The sequence below is a fragment of the Aspergillus flavus genome, chromosome 8 (assembly GCF_009017415.1).
Source record: "Aspergillus flavus chromosome 8, complete sequence".
In the NCBI taxonomy this organism is placed as follows: domain Eukaryota; kingdom Fungi; phylum Ascomycota; class Eurotiomycetes; order Eurotiales; family Aspergillaceae; genus Aspergillus; species Aspergillus flavus.
In genome coordinates, this window is record NC_092403.1 from 1,065,024 (window position 1) to 1,082,565 (window position 17,542).

The 17,542-nt window shown below is 49.0% G+C and overlaps 7 protein-coding genes across 7 annotated transcripts; 4 read left to right on the forward strand and 3 right to left on the reverse strand.

Moving 5' to 3' along the window:
- Positions 1-374: 374 nt before the first annotated feature.
- On the reverse strand, positions 375-2,548 carry F9C07_1927746 (hydroxymethylglutaryl-CoA synthase). Its single transcript, XM_041295453.2, has 4 exons — positions 2,196-2,548; positions 2,037-2,139; positions 919-1,976; positions 375-862 (listed from the first exon to the last, which is right to left on the reverse strand). The coding sequence occupies exons 1-4, from the start codon at positions 2,268-2,270 to the stop codon at positions 719-721; spliced, it is 1,380 nt and encodes a 459-aa protein (XP_041151405.2). The 5' UTR covers positions 2,271-2,548; the 3' UTR covers positions 375-718.
- A 1,895-nt stretch (positions 2,549-4,443) lies between these two features.
- F9C07_12544 (permease of the major facilitator superfamily) lies at positions 4,444-6,100 on the forward strand (the record flags this gene model as incomplete). Its single annotated transcript, XM_041295467.1, has 3 exons — positions 4,444-4,513; positions 4,573-5,708; positions 5,780-6,100. The coding sequence occupies 3 exons, from the start codon at positions 4,444-4,446 to the stop codon at positions 6,098-6,100; spliced, it is 1,527 nt and encodes a 508-aa protein (XP_041151404.1).
- Positions 6,101-6,767: 667 nt separating this feature from the next.
- On the forward strand, positions 6,768-8,821 carry F9C07_1931597 (amidase). The gene is made up of 5 exons (XM_071508494.1): positions 6,768-7,036; positions 7,088-7,209; positions 7,265-7,332; positions 7,410-7,675; positions 7,735-8,821. Exons 1-5 carry the CDS (start codon positions 6,875-6,877, stop codon positions 8,767-8,769), a joined length of 1,653 nt encoding a protein of 550 aa, XP_071367294.1. The 5' UTR covers positions 6,768-6,874; the 3' UTR covers positions 8,770-8,821.
- Positions 8,822-9,063: 242 nt separating this feature from the next.
- On the forward strand, positions 9,064-10,683 carry F9C07_12546 (putative molybdenum cofactor; the record flags this gene model as incomplete). The annotated part of the gene is made up of 3 exons (XM_071507851.1): positions 9,064-9,313; positions 9,386-9,599; positions 9,660-10,683. The coding sequence occupies 3 exons, from the start codon at positions 9,064-9,066 to the stop codon at positions 10,681-10,683; spliced, it is 1,488 nt and encodes a 495-aa protein (XP_071367295.1).
- A 63-nt stretch (positions 10,684-10,746) lies between these two features.
- Positions 10,747-12,030, reverse strand: F9C07_1931652 (riboflavin aldehyde-forming enzyme). Its single transcript, XM_041295452.2, has 3 exons — positions 11,329-12,030; positions 11,030-11,274; positions 10,747-10,937 (listed from the first exon to the last, which is right to left on the reverse strand). Exons 1-3 carry the CDS (start codon positions 11,595-11,597, stop codon positions 10,810-10,812), a joined length of 642 nt encoding a protein of 213 aa, XP_041151401.2. The 5' UTR covers positions 11,598-12,030; the 3' UTR covers positions 10,747-10,809.
- Positions 10,915-17,003, forward strand: F9C07_2173804 (uncharacterized protein). Its single transcript, XM_041295464.2, has 7 exons — positions 10,915-10,934; positions 11,027-12,872; positions 12,921-12,953; positions 13,009-14,365; positions 14,422-15,551; positions 15,604-15,960; positions 16,011-17,003. The coding sequence occupies exons 2-7, from the start codon at positions 12,715-12,717 to the stop codon at positions 16,135-16,137; spliced, it is 3,162 nt and encodes a 1,053-aa protein (XP_041151400.1). The 5' UTR covers positions 10,915-10,934; positions 11,027-12,714; the 3' UTR covers positions 16,138-17,003.
- Positions 16,425-16,913, reverse strand: F9C07_12549 (uncharacterized protein; the record flags this gene model as incomplete). Its single annotated transcript, XM_041287596.1, has 1 exon — positions 16,425-16,913. The coding sequence occupies one exon, from the start codon at positions 16,911-16,913 to the stop codon at positions 16,425-16,427; it is 489 nt and encodes a 162-aa protein (XP_041151399.1).
- Positions 17,004-17,542: the final 539 nt, after the last annotated feature.

Genomic DNA, 17,542 nt, shown 5'->3' on the forward strand with positions numbered 1-17,542 from the left:
GAGGGCGCATTCTTGCCCCTGAAGCAGCCATACCGGAAGCCGCCTTTGCTTGTTGACAAACAAAGAAATAGGAATAGTAGCAACAAAAACCACCGAAGCACAAGCGAGAGAGTAAAACAATTGGGCAAACATAGACGGTGTACGGAGTACTGCTTGTTACAGTGCAGGATCAATTTTTGGGATATACATGGGTATCAGTTCTAGCGAGGGTATCATTCTCCAGTCACAAGCCAAGATGGCGCACATGTCATTCTTTTCCCCGACAACTTGTTGAATTTCACAAGTCTATTCCTCATGAAGCTAAGACTCTATAGTATGTGCCGTTGTCGATCATCTCCCCTCCAGTGTGATCCAGCATCCAGGATCATGCCTCCTGGACTGGTGATCACGACCACAACCGCCAATGATCCGCCCACATGCTCGACTCAGGGGTTCTGCCCAGAGCCAACGTGATTGGTCGGTTCCTGAAATGTGGGTCAAGTGATTGGTTCTTAACATTACATAAGCACAGGTCACCGTCTTCGGAGCCTGAGGAATTCTCCCTTGCTTTAGGCAAGTAAGGTCTGAGGAATCTAGATGCATCTCATAAGATGTGTCATCTTGGAGGTTACAATATCAACTGGAAGCCTATACCCCTGAATTATAATCATTACTATATTTTAAAGAAAAGCGTGACATGCACGACACATCCATCGATTGTGATTTCACTTCCGAGCTTTTACGCGTAGGGTTTCAGCTCATACTTCCGTCGAAATATATCATCGACGTGGACCAGATAATACGTGCCAGGGGCGAGGGTGTCAACATTCCCCTTAGGGGTGTAATTCTTCTGTTGGTAGGCCTTCTCGCGAAGTTGACACATCTAAGCTGGTCAGACCAATATCATTCTAAGGGAAATATATCTATCGGACAACGTACCTGATCATAGAATTCAGGGGACACCGCTGTGCGAGCATCCAAACGATCACGTAGCCGGATCTTTTGCGCCATTTCCGTAATGTCGCCCTTGACCTGCAAGCTGAACATGGTACTGGCAAGACCGCCGCCATAGCTGAACATACCGACACGCTTGTTCTGCAGTTTCTCACTTGGGACGTTGCTCAATAGACTCACCAGCCCCGAATATATGCTAGCTGTATACATATTACCACAGTGGGCCGGGGCTGTAAGGGACGGTTGGACACGCTCTGAGAACTTGTCCTTGGTCAGACCCATACAGAGCTTTTCAATGTTCTTATCTGTCAAAGATGCTGTATACTCGACATCTCGAATCTCAGACGGGACAGGATCGAAACGATCTGGTTCCAGTCGGAAGTCGTTAAACAACATGCGACCATATCCCTTGGCTACCAACTTGCAGTTGGGGGCATGGAATACCATGTAGTCAAAAGTATCTAAGAAGCTACTCTTGTTACTGGTCGACACCCCGTTCAACTCACCACTTGTTTTGGCCAGCTTCTTGCTGCGATATCGTTGATAGCAATTATCCAGCGCCTGAAGATAACAAGTGTTTGAGAAGTGCCCATCTACTAGAGGGTATTCGGATTTGAGATCGGCTTTGTAAAAGTCGTACACATGCTTCATGTACGACGCGCGGAGTGGCTCCAGCACCAGGGGTGCGTTCGGACCGATGAGCATGGCTACACAGCCGACGCCACCTGTCGGGCGCGCTGCCGGCGTATCGTACAAGGCAATATCGCCCGCGACAACAATGGCGTTACGCCCATCCCAGGCGGACGATTCGACCCAGTTCACGGCGTTGAACAGTGCGTTCGTTCCTCCATAGCAGGCGTTGCATGTATCGACGCCTTCGATATCGGCATTGTCACCGAACAGCTGCATGAGAACGGACTTGCAGGACTTGGATTTATCCAAAAGGGTTTCTGTTCCGACTTCGAGGCGACCGATCGTCTTTGGGTCGATTGAGTATTTTCGGAGCAACGAGGAAACGGTGGTGAGAGCTAAAGAGTAGATGTCTGTTCATGATTGTCAGCCAACGATGCTGAAGGAGCTTGGTGGCTTTTATGTCAGTCTACCTTCCCGGTCATCACAGAAGCTCATATTCTGCTGCCCGAGACCAATGGTGAATTTTCCAGCACTGGCCCCTAGAAAGGTCTCGAGCTCTGATTGCGGTACATACTATATTTGCTCTGGTTAATGTTCTTCCAGATGATTCAAAGAGGCTCAGGACATACCCGACTGGGAAAGTAGACCTCGATGGCCTTGATGCCAATGTCCTTCGGTGTCAAAGGCATTTCGTCTAACTGCATATGTGGAACAACACAGGGTGAATATCTGAAAATCGAAGAAAGAAACGCAAGATGATGGAATATAAAGAAACACCATCTGACAATATCTCGTCTCCAATATATTCCCTGCTGGCCATCCTCTTCTTGGCGGTACGGTATGAGGTCTACTATGTAGATCAGGTACTATGCAACCTAAACACGGACTAACGCCATGGTCAATCCACCCGGGGCTGTCTGGGACAGATGCTACAGTGTATATTCAAGCACCTTGATTCTACCTTTCCTCATTGGACAGATAGGTGCTGAATCTGTCTCATATCTATAGAATCTTACACACTTTACTTAATGAAATATACTGTTGCCTACTATATGAGGTCCGTCTGCATATCAGCGGCGGCTTAGACGATCTCCATGTCATCTATTGGCTTGTCAATCTGACATGCGAGAAGTAGGTTGCAATTGAGGTTTAAGCTAATATGCCTTGATTTGTTCGAGAATTCGAAATATAACAAAAGTCATCTTTCGGTCCAACGGAACTTAATCGCAGCAACAGCACTATACTTAATCGGTCTCCTATTTATGCTAAGGTTATCTGTCTTTTTGCAGTCGATGAATGATCTGCACAACTATTAATTCCACAGATAGTTATAGTATATCTTGTACGTGCATATAATGGTCACGCTTTCATGCCTAATGCTATACTATACACAGCATAATTTATAAGCAAGCCTAATCCTAGAATCACAATGCATAATTATTGATAATTAGCCGAAGCTGCCAAGTTAAGGAGCAAATTATCCTCATATGTCTTTAATGATAATATCCTACAGAAATCTGGACAGATTAGATATCTGCTGTATCCATTTGCCCGAGGCTTGAGGTAACGATATTCCATTTTGTAATGGATAGTAATCTAGGTATTGACCCTTGGGACAATGGATGTTATTCGGAAATTTTACATTGTGAGAAATGGAGGTGTTTGTGGTTTATGCCATCTTTTTCTTCATTCATTCAAAGCATAAGATAAATGTGATATCGGATTTTAGGTACGACTTCAGGATCAAGATTGTAGGCATAGATTTCAAAAATATTCTTGTCTTGGGTAAAGTTTCACTGCGATTCCGTCACAGGTGCCTGTTTGGGTGGGCCATGGGTGTGCTGCTCATATAATCTAGCATTGCCAAACTGGATAATATCTATTTCGGGACAGGTATATCCACAGGTGGCTTGGGAGCAAAACTGATTGCAATTTCCTCATAAATCCCACCGGGGAGACCGTCAGGCAGTGATGCTTACTGATAAGGAAGGCTTAGGGCATATTTATCCCGGCCATATATTGAAGATGACTGAGATTTTGTCTTGGGTATGTCGGTGAGTGATGTTCATGTATGGACCGTCTGCGTCTAAGTGGGTTCACTCTTCGGCCGAGCTGGTCGTAACTTCAATGGTGAGTATGACGACGATGGTAGAGCATTTTAGAGAATCTATCCATATATAATGGTTTGATACGCCGGCTGGGGCTTTCTAGAAGGAATCATCGTTGGTTGTTCAGTGACTTGTAGTAAGGCTAATGCAACGATGGAGGGTAGTTAGGTCATGCCATATTAACGATTATTGGAGAAGATCTTCTTGATAGGCCGATCAGCAGCGCCTTACCTATCGGCCCTGAGATTAAACGGCATCATAGACGAACGACAGGCAAATGAAATGTGTGTTATCCCCGTGATATTTGGTGGATAGAATGGAGTCTAGTGTCATCTTGGCGACCGCATTTAGTGGACGGAAAAATGACACCCCGCGAAAAGGACAGAATTTCTCCGTCCGTATCCACATCGCGGAGTCGAAAGAAGCATTGCCGAGTCACGTCTTTTCCCCCAGAGTTGCTTTCCTGGGAGCCCCGTGCGTGGGTAAAAAAGAGAAGCGCTTGCCACTGGGGTTTTGCGGGCGGCGCCGCCAATGCCTATCGCGGTGCTTAGCATCCTCGCCCACAGCCTATCACAGTTCAGATATGTCTACCTGGATGGAGTATAGCTATGGGGCCCTTAGTTGACCCATCGATGGAGACGAGTCTGGGGGAGGGCTGGGGAATATAATGGGGTCTTCCCCAGACATCTCCCTGGTTTCTGTTTTTCTCGAGACGGCCCTCCTTGATTGAACTGTCTGCCACCCATCGGTCCTGACCAATTTCGCCAAAATGGGTATCTTCAAGAATCACCGTGTTTACATCCTCACAGCAGTGGCCTACTCAGGGTCCCTGCTTTTCGGTACGCCTTCTTGTTGAACCAGACTGACTTGTCGTACATGAACTAACGATGTTCTGTAGGGTTCGACACCGGAGTGATGGGTAGTGTGCTTGCCCTGGACAGCTTCAAGAATGATTTCGGTCTATCGGGATCCGATGGATTTGCAGACGCGGCAAATGCCCAGGTCTCTTCCAATGTGGTGTCTCTTCTCACTGCTGGCTGTTTCTTCGGTGCTATCGGCGCCTCCTTCCTCAATGACTTTCTCGGACGTCGCTACTCCCTTATGATCCTTACCGTCGTGTTCCTAATTGGAGCTGCTATTCAAGTTGGCGCAAGCCACCAGATTGGCATGATTTATGGTGGCCGAGTCGTGGCCGGATTGGGTATCGGCGGCATGTCCAGTATCACACCTGTGTTTGTGGGCGAGAGCGCTCCCCCGGAGATCAGAGGTCGTATTGCTGGAATGTTCCAGGAGTTTCTGGTCATCGGAAGCACCTTTGCCTACTGGTTGGACTATGGAGTGTCCCTGCATATTGCACCCAGCACGAAGCAATGGCGGACTCCAGTTGCGATCCAGATCATTCCCGGCGGGCTCATGCTGATTGGACTCTTTTTCCTCAAAGAGTCTCCTCGCTGGTTGACTAGCAAAGGTCGTCATGAAGAGGCGCTGCAGTCTCTGGCTTATATTAGAAATGAGCCCGCCAGTAGCGAGGTGGTGCAGACCGAGATGGCTGAGATCCGCGCCTCCATTGAGGAGGAGCAGGCGGCGACCGAGGGTTTGACCTACAAAGAGTTCCTTCAGCCGAGCAACCGAAACCGCTTCATGTTTGCTGCCGTACTCATGCTTTGCCAGCAATTTTCGGGCACCAACTCCATTGGATACTATGCACCTCAGATCTTCCAGACCATCGGTCTTAGCGCGACCAGCTCGTCTCTTTTCGCCACGGGTGTTTACGGAACCGTGAAGGTCGTCGCGACGGCAATCTTCTTGTTCATCGGTATTGATCGCTGGGGACGGAAGAAGAGTCTGATTGGAGGCTCAATTTGGATGGCTTCCATGATGTTCATCATCGGTGCTGTCTTGGCCACTCATCCACCTGACACATCTGCGTCAGGGGTTTCCCAGGCTTCCATTGCCATGGTTGCCATGATCTATCTTTATGTCATTGGCTACAGCGCCTCATGGGGCCCAACTCCATGGGTCTATTTGAGTGAGGTAAGACTGGTCCATTTATACGAGAAACCAACATAATATCCGAGACATCCCCTGACTGACTTCCGTTCTAGATTTTCCCAACACGCCTGCGTGCATACGGTGTCGGCCTTGGAGCAAGCAGCCAATGGCTGTTCAACTTCTGTGTTACCGAATTCACTCCCCACGCAGTGCACAACCTGGGTTGGCGGACGTTCCTCATGTTCGGAATCTTCTGCGTGGCCATGGGCGTGTTCATCGTCTTCTTCGCCAAGGAAACCAAGGGCCGTTCTCTGGAAGAGATGGACATTCTCTTTGGGGCTGTCGATGAGAATGAGCGCCGTGCTGCCGTGGAACATACCCTGAACAAGGGCGTGGTCTCTCACATCGAGCAGGCCGAGGATAACAAAGTCTAGATTATTTAGACCATGACGCGACGATCAAACTATTGTACAGAACGGGAGGAATCTGTTATAGAGCTTAGTCAGGAATAGAACCATCCCAACATCTTCTTTCATTCCACTGTTTCCATTCGTGCGACGATCAGGAGGCGTTAATAGATTAGGGTTGCATCAGGATGATAGAGACAAAGAAGGTCAACCGTTATCCCCACAGCGGCTAAATAATTAATCTCATCCATTATGATCTTCGCAAGCCGAAGCCAAGTCGAGCAACCGACCCACGAGCCTCCACGATTCACCACCCGGGGCTTTTCTACGAGTCAATTGAGACAATTTCTCTTATATAGAATTGCGGCTCTTGGCACTGATGTAATCCAAAACATCGCAATCTTCCTTGTGCAACCCTAAGAGCTAAAAAGCAAACATTGCTGAAAGAATTGTTCCAGAAAAGGGGCACGATGTGTTGCCCAAATATAGTACTCGCAGCAGTATAGGCAAGGGGGCGAGTCAGATTTCCTCCAATATGAGAGCCTCTCAACGTAACCCAACTCCACAGGAACGAAAGCAGGTGACATGATCGCACCTTCCTATTGTTCACTGCATCCGTAAAGGAGATGAATGGCCTCGAATTTGTCAGTCCAGTGAAAGCAAGGGCCCTGTTGATCTGTTAGGCACCGTGAATGACCACTTTTGATTCCTATGTAAGACGAGAAAGTTATTCGATTAAGTATTCCAACTTCACATTTCTCGTCAGCTTTTAGATCCTCTCGGTCGGGATTACGTGCAACCATGCTGTTTTATAGGGCTTTCGGCGGGCTTCTGTGTTTCCTATATGCCTGTGTGACGGTGTCCGCGTTCACGTGTGCGTATCCGCCGCTCATCCACGCGACGAAGGACGACCTTGCTAGTGATCTTGGGGATAATTGCTATTCTAGCGTGGATTTGGTTAAGGTTTGTTCTTGGGTTGTGGTGGTGGTTGGATTGTTCGTTAATCGGGTGTAGACGTATGTTGCGAGGATCAATGAGGTCAATTCTACACTTCGTCCCATATTGGAGGTTAACCCGGATGCGTTGCACGAGGCAGAAGTGCTGGATGGGGAGAGACTATATGGCCTTAGTCGGGGGTAAGTATAATCTGGCCTAGATTTACTGACTGTCATGTGCTGATGATTGTTTTAGAGAGTTGCATGGTATGCCGATTTTGGTCAAGGATAATATTGGAACGGCGGATAAGATGCAGACCACAGGTGCATATCGTCCCTGTTTCATACTGGTAGTGCTGTTTTCTGTTGTCACGTTCGGCTGATGTGTGTTTGTGCTTAAGCCGGCTCTTATGCGCTCTATGATTCTCGAGTGCGAGAGGATGCAACTGCTGTGAGGAAACTTAAGGAGCATGGGGCCATCATCCTCGGAAAGACGAGTATGTCGGAGTGGATGAATTTCCGTTCGCTTAATTCTTCCAATGGCTGGAGCCCTAGGGGTGGACAAACTCTAGGTGCTTATCATCCGATGCAGGACCCCGAAGGAAGTTCAAGTGGTAGCGCTGTGGCAGTTGATCTCGGACTGGCTGTGGCAGCGCTTGGAACCGAAGTAAGTGGCTGCAAACTATGCTGCATGTAGGTCCATCATAAGCTAACCCAGGAACCTAGACAATGGGAAGTATACTATTTCCCAGCGAGGTAAACAACATTGTCGGTATCAAACCAACAGTCGGCCTTACTTCACGCTACGGCGTCATCCCTATCAGCGAGCACCAAGACACCATTGGACCAATGGCTCGGACCGTCCGAGATGCAGCGTGGGTTCTGGGGGCAATTGCAGGCAGAGACGGGAGGGATAACTATACGCTTGCTTCGCCTCACCCGTCTGTCCCCTTCTATGTCGGTGCCTGCCAGTTGGACAGGCTGCAGGGGAAGAGGATTGGTATCCCACGGAATGTCCTTCCATTCCTAGCCATGGAACCACACGGCCTCGCAGTCCTCTCCGCATTCGAAGCCGCTATCTCTGTACTCACAGAGGCGGGTGCTACTATTGTGCAAGATGCGAACTTCACAGCCTGGGAGGAGTTTCCCGAAAGCAAGAGTGTAACTCAGGTTCTTCATGCTGATTTTATCTCCAATATCGAGAGTTACCTCTCTAAGCTGGAGACTAATCCAAACAACATACATACCCTACAGGATCTCAGAAAATACACACAGAGTGACCCACGAGAGGATTATCCCGGACGTGACACGGTCCAGTGGGATGCAGCACTCGCCGTCGGAATCAACAATACTTCTCCGGAATTCTGGCCAATGTACCAAAACAATCTCCGTCTAGGAGGAGAAGGAGGTGTATTGGGGACCCTTGCGCGCCACAAGCTCGATGCTATCATTCTTCCTACATCGCTGGCAGCCTACGTCCCATCAGTCGTCGGTACGCCTGTCATCACAGTCCCGCTTGGCGCGTATCCCAAGGGAACGAAAACCGTATACAACAAGTTCGGCAATCTAGTTCAGGTTGCCGAGAACATTCCTTTCGGGATTAGCTTTATGGGCGCGCACTGGAGTGAAGAGAAGCTGATTGGTATGGCTTATGCGTTTGAGCAGCGAACCCTATTCAGGCAAAAGCTGAAGCGCTATATCGAGCCACATAGTGAGATTGCGGGGCTGCTACAGGACAGGGCCAATGGGGTGTGTACATAAGGCTACTTGCATATTAGACTATGGCCTGTCAAGTGGATAATAGTTAATTTAAACTATTAAGCTCTTTTAGTTCGAATGTTTTCGTCTGATCCCTCCATGTAAATTCGGTAAAAATCACCGTAACCTCAAGATGGTACTACTACCCGAATAGGCATAGTCTCAGATTGTCGGGTTCCGATAAGAGTAGCTGAGAATCTTCGCGCGGGGTCATCTTCCGCCTTTTTTTTATTGAGATTCAGGGCGGACCTGCCTATACACCTCTTTTATCCCGTTGACTCCCTACCGGCGAAAAGAATGGGAGATATTGAAGATACCTGCGCCTCATTGCGCGCCCAGATCGCCGCCACCGAAGCACAGCTAGCTGGGCTGAAACGCGAACTCGAGAGCGCAGAGCAAGCAGCGATTAAAGTCAGGGCGCAGGACGCCCCAAATTCCACCGCTACGACTAGCACCCAAGGCAATGAAAAGAGAAAATGGCCGCTACTAGACGAAGAATATCGACGTTATGGAAGACAAATGATCGTGCCGCAAGTGGGGTTGCAAGGCGAGTGGATTTCCTGTTAAAACGGAAGTCGCTTGAGGTGCAATAACTAACAATTACTCTTCAATATTACAGGTCAACTGAAACTTCGATCCGCAAAGGTTTTGATCGTCGGAGCGGGCGGCTTGGGATGTCCGGCTGCGCAGTATCTCGCCGGAGCCGGGGTGGGCACACTGGGACTCGTGGATGGGGATACGGTGGAATCCTCGAACCTTCATCGGCAGGTATTACATCGGAGCAAGAATGTTGGGAAGCTCAAGGTGGATAGTGCGATTGAGTCTTTGCGCGAGTGAGTTTGGTCTGCGTGCCCGCTTTTCATTGCGGATTCTAATAGGCGACTTGCTCTTAGTTTGAACCCTCATCCGACTTACATAGCGCACCGAGCACATCTGGCGCCCCAAGATGCGGCGGATATTTTCAAGAACTATGACCTCATCCTCGACTGTACGGATAACCCGGCGACACGTTATTTGATCTCGGATACAGCTGTTTTGCTTGGGAAGCCGTTGGTTTCGGCTTCTGCTCTGCGGACGGAAGGCCAGCTTATGGTGCTAAATAACCCTCCTCGATCGGTAGGAGATAAGACTGGGGGTCCATGCTATCGATGTGTTTTTCCTCGGCCGCCTCCGGCAAACAGTATCATGAGCTGTGCGGATGGTGGCATTCTTGGGCCGGTTGTCGGTACAATGGGTGTACTGCAGGCGTTGGAGGCGATCAAGGTCATTACGGCTACAGACGAGGAAGTAAAACCTCCATCGTTACATATCTTTTCGGCTTATTCTTCCCCGTTGTTCCGAACTATCAAACTGCGTTCGCGCCGACCGAATTGTGCGGTGTGCTCTGGTGAGGCTAGTGTGACGCTGGAGACCGTCAAGTCAGGCTCTACCGATTATGTTTTCTTCTGTGGAAGTGTCGGTCCAGAGAAGCTGTTGCTCCCGGAAGAGCGCATCTCGCCGCGGGAATACCGGACGAAGTATCCAGTGACAGCTTCCAGCGAGGCTATCGGAACGGTAACCAAGGAACCCACGATCATCGATGTTCGGGAGAAGGTCCAATTCGACATCTGCAGCTTGGAAAACAGTATCAATATCCCCATTTCGTCCATTCTATCGTCGGCGACGAAAACCGCCCAGAACAACGAAGTAGCCAATGGGTCGAATCCACTGCCCCCGTGGCTGCCAGCAGATATCGCCTCGTCGGACTCCATCGATCCGATCTATGTTGTGTGTCGACTCGGAAACGACTCCCAGATCGCAGTCAAACGACTGAAGGAGCTGGGCCTGGACCGTGGAGGCGAAAGAGTCGTGGCGGATATTCGGGGCGGATTGCGCGCCTGGCGCGAACAGGTTGACCCCGAGTGGCCAGAATATTAACCAACATAAGCATATATGTACATAGCCAGCCAAAAGTATAAAAATCGCAGATCGCAACCCGTAAACAACAAACCTCATCAAACATAACAACCCAACCCATTCATATCATAAACCTCATGAAAAACCTCATCTCACAGAAACAGGCGCCTCCTCCAGCCAAGCCCAGTCAACACTCACCCGTCCCAGATCCAAATCCGCCAACTTCTTAAAAACCCCCCGACTGACATCCAAATCCTTCACAGCACATCCCGTACCTAAGACCTCCCAATTAGCACCAACCCCAGCAAGGAAACCAAACACAAAGCAAGGGAGGTGAAGTAGAAAAGAAAAAGAAGGGAAAACATACACCGATCAACAACCGTAACATCAACACTCGCCTCCCCCCTCTTCACCCTGACCTTCATCCCACAAAGCGGATTCGCATTCGGATTCGACCCCGTCGACGCAGCATCAAAGAGAATATGCGATACCGCACAGACCAAGTCCGAATTGGAACTCGTTATTCCGCACGAGCCTAGCGCCGGGTCGTAGTATGTTAGGTCGCCGGTGTACGGGCCGCCGCTGGTTGTGGGGAGGGGGAGGTTTCGATTTCTTTAAGGGTTGTTAGAAGTTATTCAGTATGTATGGTTGGGAGTAGGGACTTACGAATGCCGGGTGAGACCGACTGCGAGACCGATTATAAGGGCGAGGAGGCATATGGCGATTGCGATTGAGGTGAGGATGAGGCGTTTTTTCTTTCGGGGGAGTTGGGTCCATTTTGCTGGAGGCCATTTGGCGGTTTGGGGGTGGGGTTCGAGTTTGTACTCGTCAATCGCTGGAAATGCTGCTGGAGCTGGTGGCGGAGGTGGTGGAGGGACGGGTTTGCGTTTTGGGATGTCTGTTGGTGGGTGAGTTTGAGGGTCTGGGGTAGACATTTTTAAGGGTTCAATGTTTTCTACATCTGGGGTTGGAGGTGGATATGTGGAATTGTTAAATGGGCAATGGTTGTGGGGGAGGGGAGGGAATCGATTGCTTTTGTTTCATCTCTGGTTGTTTGTTCAGGGGTAAAGAGAAGGGACTCTTGGCGGGTTCTTTTGTTTAATTAATACATGGTGTTATCGATTGGTGTTTGTGTAGCGTTGGGTGGGCGTAGTGGTCGGGATATCCATGGATGTTGTTGGCAGCTTTGAGTGTTGGGGAGGATTCAATGATAAGGTGAATATAAGAATGAGTGGCTATAGGATTTGTGCTTAGAACCGAGGAAGTTATATCACCATATGTCTTGGTTGTGATGGATAGATATTCATGATCTAGAGATCATCCTTGTATGGCTTTTAACCTAATTGAGGATAGTGAAGAGTTATGGATATGGAACTGGTAACATGATTCGATTGATAACTACCGTCAGAGCCTGACTAATGTATTCAAAGCTTGGTTGTTAGTCGGATTATAATTCAATATACTCCTCAGTCTTATAATGATTCTCAATCGTATGCCTAAAAGATGTAATGTATCTTAATTCTGCTTTGGTTGTGCCTGACTTTCTATTCGAGACTTCGATATCCGGCGGTCTCCACGTGTTTCCTTTCTATTCTCTGTTTATTCGGTAGTCATGAACCTGCACAATGACGCAGATATTGCACGTTCCCCAGACTTCCCGATGTCGCTTTATGTGGGGACAACATCCTCACTCACCGTTCACAGAAGGAGAATGTTCTTGGCGCCGATCGTCGTCCGCATCCTCGTCTCGGCTCAAATCCTTACTCCATCCCCACGTGGAGTCAACATAAATTTTTTGACTTTCATCCTTGTCCGTTGAAACCCCTTGTTATCCCCACTCTTTCTTCCCAGTTGGAACTGGCGACATTCCCCTTGAACAGCGTGGCGAACTTGAATGGTTTCATGGGAAATCGCTTCACGTCTGTCACCCGGTCACGTGTTTCGAGACGGCTGTTATCGATGAGGGGTTTCTGATCGGCATTGTTCATGATCCAAAATTGCCGAGTGTCGGAAAGGATAGAGGGTGCCCAGTAGAGCACGACGCGACGCAACATGTCGTCGCATCGCAGTTCCGAGGATTCGCAATGGCCGCTACCAGATGAGCCGGAGGTAAAACCGGATAGTAAACAAAAGAAGGGCCTCATGGCGAAACTGAAGTCAGGATGGGATAGTCTGGGCTTGGATACGCCGACTATCCTCCTGATGATGAAGTAAGGACACCTTATGGCTATTGTATATACGAGCTAATACATGTATAGAGGCGCTGTTCCGCCGACAATTGCTCTGGCGATGTAAGCTTAGTCCTCGGTAGAAAAGCTTGTCGATTAGATAATTAACATCAACCAGTTTCCAGGCCGATGCTGTGGCCTCCAAATTCACCACGGTGGGATATCTCATGGCCATCATATCTGTCCTGGGCTTTTCAATCCAGCCTCGCGCCAAGTTTATCCAGATGATGGTCCTTGACGTGTTGGCTGTGTGTGTGGCATCCGCTGTTACCCTGCTCATGATGTACTCGTGTATTAAGGCACGGCAGCATACTGAGGTGGTGTCTAGCGTGGGTACTAGTATTGTCAACACGCCGTACAACCCGTCGGCGTCGGCTGTTAGCGGTGTTTGGTTGTTCTTTCAGATATACGTCGTCCATTCGTTTCGGGCCAAGTTCCAGCAGTTCCAGTTTCCGGTTATTATTTACTCGATTGTTGCCAACGTAACTTTCAGTTATGCTCCCCGCATGACTACGATGGCAGCTGCCATATCTATGGTCACGAAGTTGCTGGAGGCATGCCTGGTTGGCTTGGCCTTAGCCACTGGAGTATGCCTATTCATCTATCCCGTCACCTCACGGACAGTAGTGTTTAAACAGATGGCCGGTTATGTGGGATGCCTGCGCGGAGCTCTTCAAGCTCATACAGTCTACTTCGAGTCTCTGGAAGAAAGTGACATGTTTGGTAGGGCAGAAACATACGATTCAAAGGTGGAGAAAATTACCAAGGATGGCAAGGTGTACAGCCCAGAGGCACAAGCTATCCGAACAGCAGTGCAGAAAATCACCGAGATCCATGGTAAGCTTCATGGGGATTTGACCTTTGCCAAGCGTGAGGTCGCGTTTGGCAACCTCGGGCCCGATGACCTTCAAGCAATCTTTCGAAATCTTCGACAGGTCATGATCCCTGTCGTGGGTTTGAGCTTCACCGTGGACTTGTTTCAGCGCCTGTCTGAATACAATAAATGGAATACGCCTATTGATCCGACGGCGACTGATATACCGGATCTGGTACGTCATCGTGTGGTCCAGGAATGGAACGATATCATGCGGGCGGTGCATGATCCGTTCAAATCTATGATTCAGGCTATAGACGAGGGCCTCCAACATATTTCGTTTGTGTTAAAACTGGCCAAGCCACCAAAGAAGACTGCCACTGCCGCAAATGGTGAGACGTCATCGAGTGGCGTAGAAGATGTTGAGGCTTCGGCTGTCCCATCTCCGGGCGACAAAAACTTCGCTGCCCATCTTGAACAGAGACTTCGTGACTTCAAGGTCGCTAAGCGGATCGCCCTTCGAACGTGGAGTGAAGAAAAGGGAATCAAGCTGCCTAAAGACTTTTTCGATCGCCCTACCGATGACATGGAAGACATCAGCTATGGTGATCCATTCATTGGCCGAGAGCGGAGCCAGCGACAGCTGTACTTGTTTCTTTATGTAAGTAGCTTGCTCTCAATGCCTCTCAAATGTTGCCGGATACTGACAATGACTAGATGGAGCAGCTACTCAGTTCAACCGGTCAGATGGTACTTGAGTTTGTAAAGTTCGCGGATGACAAACGTGAAAGTGGAAAGCTTTCAAGGCGCCATATTATTATACCAGGCTGGAAACGTTTGCGAAAATGGGCCACAAGTTTACTGAAGGCTGAGGACACACACGAAGATGATAATATAGGCGACATCAACGCTCAGAACAACATTCTCCAGTTGGGTGAAGCGTACAAACATAGGAAGGATCCAGAGCATCTGCGGCCAGAGACCACTTTTCAAAAAATTGGTGACAAGGTCAGACTCATTCCTGCGATGTTCCGCACCCAAGAGTCGGCGTACGGTTTCCGGGTTGCGTGCGCCACCATGACTATCGCCATTGTTGGCCTCCTTCACGATACCCAGAGCTTCTTCATTAAGCAACGCTTTATTTGGGCTATGATTATGGTCAACCTTAGCATGACCCCTACCTCTGGACAGAGTATATTCGGCTTTGTGCTTCGTATACTTGGCACTGTATTGGCTATGGTGCTCAGCTTTTTAAGCTGGTACATCCCTGGAAAGCAGACCCCGGGAATCATCGTTTTCTTCTTCATTTTCTTAACGTGCGTTTTCTATGTGCCAATCAAGCTATTCCGATTCCGGGCTATTGGCATTATCACCATTATCACCACGTCCATGATAATCGGGTACGAACTCCAGGTTCGCAAGGTCGGTGAGCAAGTCGCAACCTCGAACGGCCAGTCATACTACCCCATATACCTCCTTGCACCCTATCGATTGGCAACAGTAACCGGTGGCATTGCGGTGGCGTTTTTCTGGACATTCTTTCCATACCCTATTTCAGAACACTCCGTGCTGCGTCAAAGCCTGGGTGCCTCTTTGTACCTTCTTGCCAATTACTATTCGCTCATTCACGAGACCGTGTCGGCACGAGTGCGCGGCGAAGCAGGCGATATGGCGCTCAAGACTTCGGCGGGGCGAAGGCTTTTGAAGTCCCGTAACCAGGTGTTTTCCAAGCAGATGTTGATGTTGAATAACCTCCGGACCTATTCAGAATTCCTCAAATGGGAAGTACCAATTGGTGGTCGATTCCCCAAGAAGCAATATGACTCTATTATTGCATGTATCGAAAAGTAAGTATTACTTACCTCTTTCATATTGCCCAGAGAGTTAACCGCTCGATAGTATCGTAAGTTACCTGAGTCTTCTGGGGTATGCTTCAGACACGTTGTTGCAAATTGGTGACGACGAAGAATCAAACTCTGCCTGGCTCCATGATTTTAAACGGTTGGTTGCCAGTGCAGGTGTCACCACCCACGAAATCACTTCAGTATTATGCCTTCTGTCCGCCAGCATCACCGATCGCAGGCCTCTTCCGCCTTACCTAAAGACACCAAGGCCGTACAGCTTTACCAAAAGGCTTGAAGCAATGGACAAGGATATTCTGAGTCTAAAGCATATCGCAGAGCCAGGATTTGCTACCTTTGCGGTATTACAAATCTCCACTAGATGTATAGGTGGTGACGTGGAGAGACTTATGAAGTGAGTGAAGAGATCATCGTTGCAGCGAGACAGCTACTAACTCAGAGTAGGGATGTGAAGAAGTTGGTTGGAGAGCTCGACTTCTCATTCCATGCCGTCAGCACAGTGCAGAGCGCCAAGTCGTCTGCTGAGGTATCCCGATATTCGCGAGCGACCGAGCGGAATAAGCTTGAGTAGCTGACAAATAACCTACGATAGAGTAAATATAGAGAGCAATTATTTTGTTATAATCACGAGGAGATGCCCGGATGATCTAGTCTTCAGTTATTGAACGCGGGCGCAACTGCCACCGACGAGGACGAGGCTTATCTACGCCTCCGAGAATAAATATTCGAAATTTATCTTTCACATAATACAAGAATATCCTTCATTTACGTCTTTTTGACGGAGTATCCAAAAAAGATAGACATAAGGAGCAGTACATAAAGTTCATTCAACAAGGCGCAAAAATTGCTCAACATTGCTTATTCGATTTTGAACTGAACGGTGTTCGACTCGAAATCGCCCCGGTTTGCGTCTGAAAGTTGTTCAAGTTTGTCATTCTGGACGTCACTCACAGGAGTTTCCCACACTGCATGCCACCTTCCCTGAGCACGGATTGAGAAGTCATGACCTGACTGGAGAGGCATAGGTGGAAGAGTGACAACGGTGTCAACCGTGCTCTCTGGGGCGATTTCGAGCAAGTCATCCGCGGCGGGAGGAAGCTTGCGGGAGAACTTGATGGTGTCAAGGGGGACAGCCTGACCATCTGTCTCATCCTGCACTTGGAAAACCCCCAGGATGCCGGCTTTTGGGTCAAAAGGGGTACCCCATTTGAGCATCGTCACCGGCTCATTGGAGGGATTTTGGATAGACGCTTTGACAGACACAGCCGTCTGCTGGGACGATGCTTGGTCGATCGAGACCAGCTGCGGGGCGAGAAGGACTTGGAGAGCTACAGCTGCGCCCATCATTATTGAGGAAATGAAGGATTTAATGTGGACAAATTAGAGGAGCCGGAAGTGGGTGACGTGGAGATGTACAAGGTAGAGTATGAGACGGAGGGCAGGAAGACAGCGGCATTTCAAAGTCGGGAAGATATACTGCAGTCAGTGATTCGCCACCTACGCAAAAGCCAGCCTTGCATACGTTTCAACTAAATGTCATCACGGCACTCGCAATGAAACCCAAGCTGCGCGATCGGCGATTTATCATAAACCCGCGCCAATGATCGCTGGCGAAATCTCGGGCCAAGTCTGCGTGGCGTGGTATCGTTATGAGGGGTATTCTCATGATTAGTGATGAGAGTTTATGGGGAAAGAATAACCCTGCATCCGAGGCTGCAGGGCTTCTGCCTGGCAATTTAATTTCAATCTGCTAGAAACTCTTGGGTAGCATTCGCGGTGAATTCTCTGTGGGGTGGACTGTGCGCTAAGCATTTTGGCGTTGCTTATTCCGAGACTAAGACAGCCCTTGACTAACACCATATTGAGGTGTATCCTGACTCGATATATCGTTGATTCACCACCTTCTCAGCCTGAAGATCTTCACCGTGACAGGAACATGGCTCGAGAGCGGGACGACAGCCAAGACTCGGGAGACC